Source organism: Callithrix jacchus, chromosome 8 (genome assembly GCF_049354715.1).
Source record: "Callithrix jacchus isolate 240 chromosome 8, calJac240_pri, whole genome shotgun sequence".
NCBI classification, from domain to species: domain Eukaryota; kingdom Metazoa; phylum Chordata; class Mammalia; order Primates; family Cebidae; genus Callithrix; species Callithrix jacchus.
The window spans coordinates 141,521,713-141,533,776 of record NC_133509.1 but is presented as its reverse complement, the minus strand read 5'-3'; the positions used below and the strand labels follow the sequence as shown (position 1 = coordinate 141,533,776).

General features: G+C 40.5%; 1 gene segment (V, D, J or C); it reads left to right on the top strand.

The window, feature by feature from the left end:
- Positions 1-7,449: 7,449 nt before the first annotated feature.
- Positions 7,450-8,171, top strand: LOC100385955 (immunoglobulin heavy variable 3-23-like). The segment is given in 2 exon segments: positions 7,450-7,565; positions 7,668-8,171. Coding segments are annotated over 2 exon segments (543 nt in total).
- Positions 8,172-12,064: the final 3,893 nt, after the last annotated feature.

Here is a 12,064-nt window from a genome sequence, read left to right as displayed (position 1 = left end):
ATTGCCTGAAACCAGGAGGCGGAGGTTGTGTTGAGCCGAGATCGCGCCATTGCACTCCAGCCTGGGTAACAAGAGCGAAACTCCGTCTCAAAAAAAAAAAAAAAAAAAAAAAAAACCCAGAAGACAGAGGGTGCTTCCTAAAGGCATACACTGAGGAGAGCAAACGCCCACAGCGCCACCTGGAGGTGGAGGTGAACAGCTTCCCGGAGCTGCTGGACCGGAAGTTCAACAACCCGCCTGACGTCCGCCCAGGCCTCCCCATGCTGGGCACCAATAGCTAGGGCTGTCAAGACCTGGGCCCCCCCGTGAGTCCCACGTGTGTGTGCGAGACCAGACAGCACTAGGACGTTCTCCTGTATTCAGTAAATGCTGTTGCGATAGCTGGATTCTAGCTGATATGCAGAATGCAAGAGTAAAAGAGGCTGGGCAGTTTATATCTAGATTTTAGAAGATGTGTAGGGAATCCTATATGTCCAGGAAGAAGCCTGCTGCAGGGGTGGATCCACCTCAAACATCCTCTACTAAGGCGGTGCCAAAGATGGGGAAAGATGTGGCTGGAGCCCCCATTCAGAGTCTCCACTAGGGCATTTCATAGTAAAGCTGTGGGAATGTGGCCACAACCCTCAAGACCCCAGAACGGTGGAGACAAATGCAGCTTGCACTCTTAGCCTGGAACAATTCCTGGCATTTACTCTGGCCTGTGAAAGTGGCCACATGGGCTGTGCCCAGCGGTAGGGATGAGATGCCTGAGGTTTTTAGGACCCCCTATTTCCCAGTGTGCCCTGAATGAAGTACATAAAGTCAAGATAGATTATTTTGCAGCTTCAAGATTTAATATCTGTTCTTCTAGGCTTTAGGTGTGGTAGGGGTCTGTTGACCGTGCCTTTGTCCAATTTATTCCTTTTTTATTGACAATATTTACCCAATTCCTGTGGCAATATTGCACCTTGAAAGTAAATGGCTCTTTAAAACATTTTGCCAGCTCACAGCTGGAGGGAATTGCCTTAAGACTCAGACAAGACTTTGGAATTTTCAGTTGGAGGTTGATCAAGTTACGGTTTTGAGAACTGTTTTTTAAAAAGATGATTTTGCAATCTAAGAAGGACTTGAGATGATAGGGCATAACGGTAAAATGATATAGTTTAGATGATTGTCCCCTCCAAATCTCATGGTGAAATGTAATCTACAATATTTGAGGTGGGGCCCACTAGGAGTTTTTGTGTCATGGGGAGAGATCCTTCAGGGATGGCTTGGTATCTACCCCATGGTAATTAGTGAATTATTTCTATATTAACTACTGTGATATCTTCTTGTTCAAAACAGTCTGCCAACCCTCCACCACTCTTCTGCGCCCCTCTCATCATGTGACACACCCTGCTTCCCCTTTGCCTTCCACCAGGATTGTAAGCTTCCTGAAGCCCTCACAAGGAGCAGATGCTGGGGCCAGGCTTCTCATAGAGCCTGCAGAACTGTAAGCCAAATAAGCCTCTTAATTATGTAAATAATTTGGTCTGAGCTATTGATTTATAGCAATGCAAAATAGACTAATACACTGCCCAAAGCAATATGCATATGCAATGCATTTTTATCAAGTAACCAATATAATTGCTTACCTGTTTTTTCAGAAATCCTAAAATATATATGGAATAAAAAAAAAAGCCTGAATAGCAAAAGGAATCCTAAGAAAAAGGAACAAGGCTGGAAGCACCACATTGCCTGACTTCAAATCAAACTACACAGATATACTCAGAAAGACAGCACAGTACTGGAGAAACAAACCTCTGCTCAATAACCGGTGCTGGGAAAATTGGATAGCCACATGTAGAAGAATAAAACCAGACTTCCATCTCAGCACAGACAAAAATTAATTGACTGTGAATTCAATATTTAAATGTATAAAGAGAAACTGTAAAAGTACTTGTAGAAAATGTAGGAGAAAATTCTCAGGACATTGGCCTAGGCAAATAAAATATGACTAAGACTTCAATAGCAAATACAAGGAAAACAAAAATAGACAAATGGGATTTAATTGAACTAAACAGCTTCTTCACAGAAAAAGAAATAATCAACATGGTGAGTAAAAAACCTGCAGAATGATAGGAGATATCATCTCACCTCACTTTAAATGGCTGTTGTCAGAAAAGAAAGAAAAATTCTAACAAATGCTAGTAAGGATTCAGAGAAAAAAAACTGTTATACATTGTTGGGGAGAACGTAAATTAGTACAGTCACTATGGAGAGCAGTGTGGCGGTAACTCAAAAAACTACAAATGAAACTAACTTATGATCCTGCAATTCCAGTTGTGCAAATTTACGCAAAGAAATAAAAATCATTATCATTATGTCAGAGATTTCTGCACAACAATGTATATGGCAGGATCTTTCACAATAGCCAAGATATGAAATCAACCCTGGTGCTGGAGAAGAGATGAATGGTTAAAAATAATGTGGTGCAGATACATGATGAATACTAGTCATCCATAAGATATGAAATCCTCTTATTTGTGGCAATGAGGATGGAAATGGAAGACACTATGTTAAATGAAGTAAGCCCGGAGCAGAAAGTAATAGACCTTGTTTTTTCACTCATATGTGGAAGCAAAAAACAAAGAAAGGAAGAATTAAAAAGGTCTCCTAGAAGTAAAGAATAAAACAGGATTCTATAGGCTGGGAAGGGTAGTGGAAAGGGGGAGATAGGCAGAGATTTGTTATAGAATGCAACATTACAGTTAGGTAGGAGGAATAGATTATAGTGTCATTTACCACTGTGGGATGAATATAGTTAACAATAATATGGAGTTTCAAAGAGGTAGAAGAAGTATGTTAGTATTCTCAATAAAATGAAAAGGATTGCGATGATGGATATGCTAATTATTTTAATCTGGCCCCTATACATTATATGTATCAAAACATCACTGTGTAACTCATGAACATTTACAATAATTATTTATCTATTATAATTATGTTTAAAATAACACAAAATTCATTGGAAGTGACATTAATTGAGGCTCTGGGACAGATGTGGGGATAAAGGCAGCCTCTGGAATACATGCCTAACATGTCAATGGGAAAAGGAGCTTCCATTAGCATTTTCTATTTTTAGCACTGAGTAAATCCAACATTTCTCAAAGCTTCCCTCTACAATAGAGAACTGAGGTCCCGGGACGTCTTGCACACAGTCAGGTGTGCAGAGGGAAGCAGCAGGAATAGAGGGTTGCTCGCCCGTTCAACAATAGTAGGAATGATCATTATGCATGTAGAGAAGTCAACGTTGTTTTAAAATAAATTGCATCACTAAAACACATGAAAAAACTTCCAGCAGAAATTCTTAAATATTATTGGCAGTGAATCTGTTTTTGGTGAAGAAATGTTCCCGAAGTTAAGTGAGCCAATAACATTGTTAAGAACTACAATAAACACTGGATTGGATTCAGCTTTATCTGAATTCAATGTGATTATTAATGGCTCAGGTAAGGGTCAGACATCAAGATAGACAGGTGGTAGCAACCAGAAAAAGCCATGGACCAGAAAGATTCACAGCCACTTTATTTTTCAGATTTATAAATAAGAGTTGCAACAATCCTACTGAAACTATTTCCAAAAACTGAGGAGGCAGGACCACTCCCTGAATTATTCTATGGGAACAGTACTCTGATAACAGACCCTGACAGAGACTCAGTTAAAAAAAAAGAAGAGATAACTTTAGGCCAGTATTCCTGATGGAAAAATGCTCGATGAAATACTGACAAACTGAACACAACAGCACATCAAAAAGCTAATCCACCGTGATCAAGTAGGCTTTGCTCCTGGGATGATAGGTTGGTTCAACATATGCAAATCAGTAAATTTTATTCATCATATAAGCAAAACTAAATACAAAAGCATGTTATCAATCGAGATAGATTCAAAAAATACTACCAGCCTATTAGGATGAGTAAAACACACAGTATAGAAAATACCAAATGGCGATGAGGAAGCTGAGAAACTCCTAGGAACTTTCACTCCTTGCTGGTGGAAATTCTGAAATGGCACATAGACAACTACAGTTAATATTTTAGTGTATATTTCAGAAAAAGTAGAAAACAAGATTTAGAATGTTCTTAACACAAAGAAATAATTGATTCTTGAGCTGAAGGATACTCCAGTTATCCAGATTTGATCACTGCACAAAATATTCTTTTATCAAAATATCACATGTACCCCTTAAAGGTTTTGAAGTATTCTATATTTACATAAATTAAACATGAGAAAACCCCAATGCAGGGGAATCCAGCTAATTGCAGATTCCTATTATGTGGAATGTTCTGCATAATCTGCAAACTAATCAGAATCGTTGGGTTTGTAAAGGACTTTAGAAATCTACTAGACTATTTGTTTGTAAAGATAAGTCCCTAAAGTTTAATTATTTCCCCAGTAGGTGGCGATTTTGAACACAGAAGAAATGCTAACATTTTTTTCTGCTAAGTTTACTCCTATTGTCAAGAGAAAACGTTTTCAGAGAGGAATCTGGCATCTTTCAAGTCTCAACATCAATGTGGTTACCTCAGCAAATAATTTCCAATACCCCTGACAAGGACAGGTTCCTATAAGCTACTCAGAATCTTCTGGGGCTGTGTCACCGGGCATGGTCCTCACATTTGGCTCAAAATAAATCTCTCTAAGTATTTTGCTAAGTTGGACTTTTTATCAATACTTCTAAGAAAAGCTACTCTCTGGTCTTTTATCCATTCACAATCATGACATTAATAAAGTATTAGTAAAATTAAACACATGTTGGCAATTTCTTATAGAGTTACATATAGACTAACTGAGGGATCAAGTGTAGATGTTTAAAAGTACTTAAGCAAATTATTTCAAAATTAATGTTCCCCAGATACTTCTCTCAGATTCCTTATGTCCTCTAATTATTTGTTTTATGATTTTTGGAATTTTTGTAGATGATGACACCATATCTTATCTATGCATTTATTGTAGGAAATTGAGTGAAACTAATCAGGGATACATTTGAAAGTCATTGTCCCAGTGGCTGCCAGAACTGAAATGTGTTTCCTCTGCAGACACCAGACACTCAGATTCCTCCGGTGACACCTGAATTTTATTTCCTGCTTGGCTTTGGGCCTTAATCCTTTGCTAAACAGAGAGACTCTGTCTTTCAGATCCCGCAGATCATGCCAGAGGTACGTGGACCTAAGTGTTGACAATGAGGTGGGAAGGGATGCACTGAACGGGCACTCTCTGCTTTTCTGAGGGGGCCATACTCCAGGCTGACATCACAGTCCTGGCTCAGAGTATGTTCTTCCAAGGATCCCTGCGCCTCCTGCCTGTGTGATGCTGATCCATGCGCCTTCCTCCCTTTCCTGGGGAGAGTCTCTCCTTGGTTGTTTTATTTCACAGATCTTCCAGCAGCCATTATGTCTTTTCACTGATGTCTTCAGCTTTCTGTTTTCTGCCCCTCCCAGCAGACGAGGCTGCTATTTCTGAGGAAATGAGAGGAGGTGGGGGATGAGGCTGTCATTCCAAAAAGAATGGACAGAGCTTTAGAGCTTTTCTTTCTTCTATCCCAGTTTCTATGAGTTCCTCCAGTGCCAGCAACACAGAGGTGTTAGCGCCTTTGCCCCTGCAGGTGAGAGCTTTGGTAATGCAGTGGTGGCAGGGGAGGTGGGTCTGGGTGCATTTCAGCCACAGCTGCTGTTCCGTTTTCCCACACAGAAGCATTTTAGGAGGCAGAGGGTGGAGATTTTTGTGACGTATCCTCAATCCTGGCAGAAAAGGTTTCAGTAGCAGTAGAAATCCCTCAGTTGTGCATGCTCTGAGAATTTAAACAATACCTTCACTACACTAAATTTTAAAGAATTTAAAGAAAATGTCCAGTTTAATCTTGTTTTATCTTATATGACATTTGCTGGCCTCTGCCCTACATACGGTCATATTCTCTCCCTGTTTGTTTTTGTAAATCACTGAGTTTCTCAAGATGTAAGGTCTCTTGTTCGTCCTATAACATCATTAATCTGATGTACTAAAGAAAACGTGCCAATTTGCATCTCAGCTAGGTCAAGTGTAAAAATAACATATTTTTCTTGGATGTCTATATTTCCATTCTGAGTATAAACTTTATTTTTAATACTAAAAACTAGAAATAACACAAATATTATGGTGCTTTATAAATAAATAATAGGGGTGCTCTCATTAACTGCAATTCTGCTCCTCGTTAGGATCAACACATTTTTTATACACAACCAAATTACTGACTCACAAGTAATTAGGCTGAGGAAGAAGCCACAGAAATGAAATTGAAGCTACAAGATTTCACTTTATCAAATCTTGAAAAATAGATCTAAAGTAACAAAGATGAAAGTTTGTCTCAGGATAATAAGAGGGAAATGACTGAGAGACAGGAATCAGAGGAAGAGACAGAAGCTTTTAAATGTAGTTCATTGGTATCTTGATTGTTATATGGGCTGCACAGGTGAGCATGTGTTAAATGATGTGTTTTCCTTTGGAGTCATGGTCTTGCTTTGTCATCCATGCTGGAGCTCAGTGGTGAGATCACAGCTCTCTGCAGTCTCAGACCCTGGGTCTGCAGCAATCCTCCTCCCTCTTCCCTGTGTAGCTGGGACCACAGGTGTGTACCACCAGGCTCGGCTTCAGTGCTTATTCAACTGCAGACATTAACTATGCAATATTTATTGTAAAATAATAATGCCTTAATAAGGGTATTGCCAATAAGCGGATGGGTAATTTGTTAAAGATTGATGGAAAGATAGACACCGATATAAAATATGTATGACACTTGAGAAAATACAACTGTAGAAAATGCACTTTTCTTTACGTTTATTAGGTAGTCACAGCAGTGAGTACACATCACACCATGTAGAACACATCACACCATGTTCTCATCACAGAGAAAAGGTTCTAGAAACCTCACTAGGTGCCATCCTCTGTGTGCTGGGCTTGTTTCAGGGAGAAGTGGGTCCAGTGGTGAGAAGCAAAGGCCCAGGTACACAGGTGCACTCTGACCAAATGTGAGCTCTGGGGACATTGTGCCACCCACCTGTGCTTTTCCTGGTAAATTTTCACCTGTAACATGGAAAAACATTGATACCACATACCATGTTTTCTCTGCATATGTAAACATAAAAGATGATAGGTGCTAACTTTACATATATGTGGGTTATATAGATCTACTGTACCTCAATAAAACTGTTTTAAAATAGAAATTAAAATATGTAAGTTTTATAGGTTGTAAGGGTTTATCACAGAACAAACTTCCAATAAGAAACCACAATTTCCCAATACTATCAATGTCACAAATCTCCCCGAGGACACTGTCCCATGCTCTGAGCCCTGGTCTCTCCTCACGCCTCTCACCACAGATCTTGCTATATAGCAGGAGACATGCAAATAGAGCCCTCCCTCTGCTGATGAAAACCAGCTCAGCCCTGACCCTGCAGCTCTGGGACAGGAGCCCAGCCCTGGGATTTTCAGGTGTCTCCATTTGGTGATCACGACTGAACTCACCATGGAGTTTGTGCTGAGCTGGGTTTTCCTTGTTGCTATTTTAAAAGGTAATTCATGGAGAACTATTGAAATTGAGTGTAAGTGATAAGAGTGAGATAAATGGTGGATATTTGTGGCACTTTCTGACCAGGGTTTCTTTTTGTTTGCAGGTGTCCAGTGTGAGGTGCAGCTGGTGGAGTCTGGGGGAGGCTTGGTTCAGCCCGGGGGGTCCCTGAGACTCTCCTGTGTAGCCTCTGGATTCACCTTCAGCAACTACTGGATGAGCTGGGTCCGCCAGGCTCCGGGGAAGGGGCTGGAGTGGGTCTCAGCCATTAGTAGTGGTGGTGGTAGCACATACTACGCAGACTCCGTGAAGGGCCGATTCACCATCTCCAGAGACAACGCCAAGAACTCGCTGTATCTGCAGATGAACAGCCTGAGAGCCGAGGACACGGCCGTGTATTACTGTGCGAGAGACACAGTGAGGGGAAGTCAGTGTGAGCCCGGACACAAACCTCCTGCAGGAACACTCGGGGGAATGCGCTGCAGGGGGCGCTCGGGAGCCACTGATCAGCGTCAACCCCAGAGGCAGGTGCAGATGGAGGCTGATTTCCTGTCAGGATGTGGGACTTCATCTTCTGACAGTTTCTCTAGTGAATCTCTCTAAATTTAGAATTCTGTGCTTCCTAATATTATCTCTACCTTTTTTTGAAAAGATCGAGATAGAGGAAAGAAAAGCTCCAAAGCTCTGTCCATTCTCTTAGGAATGACAGCCTCATCTCCCACCTCCTCTCATTTCCTCAGGAATAGCAGCCTCGTCTGCTGGGAGGGGCAGAAAAGAGGAAGCTGAAGACATCAGTGGGAAGTCTTAGTGGCTGCTGGAAGATCCACTTGTTCAAATCTGCTCTTGTTGTCTGTGCCTTTAATGTGAAATATAGGAAATCTCTGTTAACATTATTTTTGGGTGAGGGAAATTGTACAACTGCAGGTTATGCATGTAACAATTTAGCCCATTTAGAGTTAATTTTTGTGTTTATTCTAAACTAAAATTCTTAACTTTTTGCATGTGTAAATCCAGTTTTGCCAGCACTCTCTTAGGGACAGACTTTGGTTTATCCGTTGTATATTGTTGGTTTTCATGCTGAAAATCAGGTTGTCCTCGGTGTATCAGTTTATGTCTGAACTCTCAATATATATTTCTTCCTATCCCATCTTGTTTTTATTACTCTACTTTCGTAATTACTTTTGAAATCTAGAAGTAAAATGCCTTCAAGTTCATTCTTGCCTTGTTACAGATACTCTAGCAAAATATTTTAACATTTTATTAATTAACTATGATAACAGACATGGCTTTTCATAATGACCTTTATCATGTACAGGTTATATTCATTTGTTCCTACTTTTTAGAGTTTTTATTATGAAATATTGATTTTTAAATGTTATTTTCTGTGTCTAGTGAGAAGTTAATGGAAATTTTTTTCTTTATTATCTTAGTTAAGCACACCAAATGTATTGACTTGAGGATATTGAGTCATCTGTGCGTCGCAAAAATAAATTTTAGTTTGCTATGATGTATAACTCCCTCTTTTGTTGTTTTTTTTTTTTTTTTGAGACGGAGTCTTGCTCTGTCACCCAGGTTGGAGGACAGTGGTGCAATCTTGGCTGTCTGCACCCTCTGCATCCCAGGCTCAAGTGATTCTCCTGCCTCAGCCTCCCAAATAGCTGGGATTACAGTAATATGCCACCACACCCCGCTAATTTTTGTATTTTTAGTAGAGATGAGGTTTAACCTTTTGGCCCTGCTGGTCTTAAATGTCTGACCTCAGGTGGTTCATCACCTCACCCTCCCAAAGTGCTGGGATTACAGGTGAGACTCACTGCACCCAGTCAGTGTATGATTTTTTTAAAGTCCTCTAGAATGTAATCGACTATTACTGGGAGTAGTATATTTATGTATATTAAGAATATTTGAAGTGTAACTTTCTTCTTTCGCCATTGTCTATTACTGGTAATATGGTTATTGTAGCCTTTTAGAGAGAGTTGAGAAGGTTGGAACCTCACCAATTTTTGAAAAAGAGAATAGTTGGCATTATTATTTTTTTAATTTTGAAATTCATTTTTTATCTAACATACACCTATTATAAAGAATATTTATTGTGTGCTTGGGATGCATGTATATTATGCTGCTCTTGGTTGGAATTTTCTATAGATGTCTATTGGGTCAGTTTGTTCAATAGCGTTGGGTAAATCCACTGGCTTCCTAAGATTGTTTTGTGGATGTTCTATACATTATTGAGGGTGAGGTGTTGGAGTCTCCTCTTTTTTATTGTTTTCTATTTATACCTTCATACCACTTAAAGCTGATCAATACAGTTACACTTCTATTTTAACAAGTATGTAAAATAGAAATAAAATAATTGCTTAGTAATTTTAATGGGAAATTCACATAATAAGAAATTGTTTCTCGAATGCTGCCATCACCGCTACACTCCTCCAGGAGTCTCACGTCTGCTCTGGGCTTTGCTCTCTCCTCAGAGTTGGCTACAGAGGATGAGACACAGATAGGACCTTTCCCCTACTGATGAAAACCAACCCAGCCCTGACCCTACAGCTCTGGAGAAGAGCCCCAGTAAGAATTACCAGGAATTTTGATTTGATGATCAGCTCTGAACACAGATGGCTCACCATAGAATTAGGGCTGAGCTGGGTTTTCCTTGTTGCTATTTTAAAATGCAAATAATGGAGAACTAGAGATATTGAGTGTGAGTGGATATGAGTGAAAAAACATGATTATATGCAACAGTTTCTTACCAAAATGTCTCTATGTTTGTAGGTGTCTAGGCTGAGGTGCAGGTGGTGGAGTCTGGGGAAGAGGCAGGAGGCAGAAAAGTGCATAGGAGGCCGGGCAAGGCTGTAGACAGTATCAGCCCACTATGCCAATCCACGAAGCTTGATGTGAGAGCCTCCGGGATTGAATAATTTGACAGCTCATGTGCCCAGGCAGTTTCATTTCTCAACTTTCCACACTGATATATCCGGAAGTCAGCTCCACTTCCCAGGGGACTCCCATCATGCACTGAATGGTGACAGCATTCCCAGGAGTCACACACATGTATTAAATATTGGCTGGACATGGGGAAGAGACATTTGCAACTCTCCTCTGAAGGACCAGGAACACCTCAACAGACCATCTCCCCTGTCCTCATGACTAGAACTTCACCACATGCCACATAGATACTCATCTGTTACGGGCATAAAAGAATTCCATTGATGAGGCTGACTGTTTTATCACATAAAATTACTAAAGACTGACATAAAATTTTCAAAACTAATTGAAGTCTGTTACTCTACGTCCACCAGAGACTACAGATCTTCCAATGGCATCTTCCTTGTCTTTTCTACCTGACTTTGTCTCTTCACCTTGTTCTGTCCTCCAGACAATCTCTCTCAGCTCCCTCAGGTTCATGAAGCTGTTTTATTTACTGACAATTTCTAAATCAGTGCAAGGCATTAGACTAAAAGCTATATATTCCTAGGTCCATATTCCTTGGTCCATATTCCTAAGAAGGCTTTGTGACCCTGTGTCTGGGCCTGAGCTTGCGATTTTTCCTGACCATTCTTTAGATGACATGCTGGTTTGTGTTTTCTTGCCCCTTCCCCTGGGGTAGAGTCTCCCTGTTTCCCCGAGGTGTTTCCTCCACAGCTCTAGTGTTCTCCACCTGTGTCATCACCTTCCAGATCTACTGCCCTGCCCTGCAGACTAAGGCTCTGATCCCATAAGAAACAGGGGAACTGCGTCTCAGTACAACTTTGGTGGGGAACTCTGTTCCCATCTCCGTTCCTAATAGGTTGCAGCAGTGCCTTTAGGGTATGTGTGTTTGTGGTTCTTTCTCATGGAGTAATTTCTTAGTTCTCTAGTGGGGATAAGACAAGACAGTTGGGCTTGGACACATATCAGAAGTGTGGTCTCTCATATTCTTTCAGACAGACACTTTGGGAAGGGAAGATTTTTGTGACTGTTCCAATTATAAAGAAAGGGAATGGTGGATCCCAAGATGGCTGAATAAGAGGCAGCTCCAGAAAGCAGCTCCCAGTGAGAGAGGTGCAGAAACCGAGTGGTCTCCACAATTCCAAACGAGTTACCAGGTTCATTGTGTGGGTCTTGTAGGACAGTGAGTATAAACACCAAAAGCAATGGCAACAAAAGCCAAAATAGACAAATGGGATCTAATTAAACTCCAGAGTTTCTGTATAGCAAAGGAAACAATCATTAGAGGGAAGCAGCAACCCAAAAAATGGGAAAGATTTTTGCAATCTACCTATCTGACAAAGGGCTGATATCCAGAATCTACAAAGAACTAAAACAGATTCACAGAAAAAAAGCAAACCCATTCAAAAGTGGGCAAAGGATATGAACATACACATTACAAAAGAAGACAACTATGAGACCAAGAAACATATGAAAAAATGATCATCATCACTGGTTATTAGAGAAATGCAAATCAAAACCACATTGAGATACCATCTCACACCAGTTAGAATGGCGATCATTAAAAACCAGGAGACA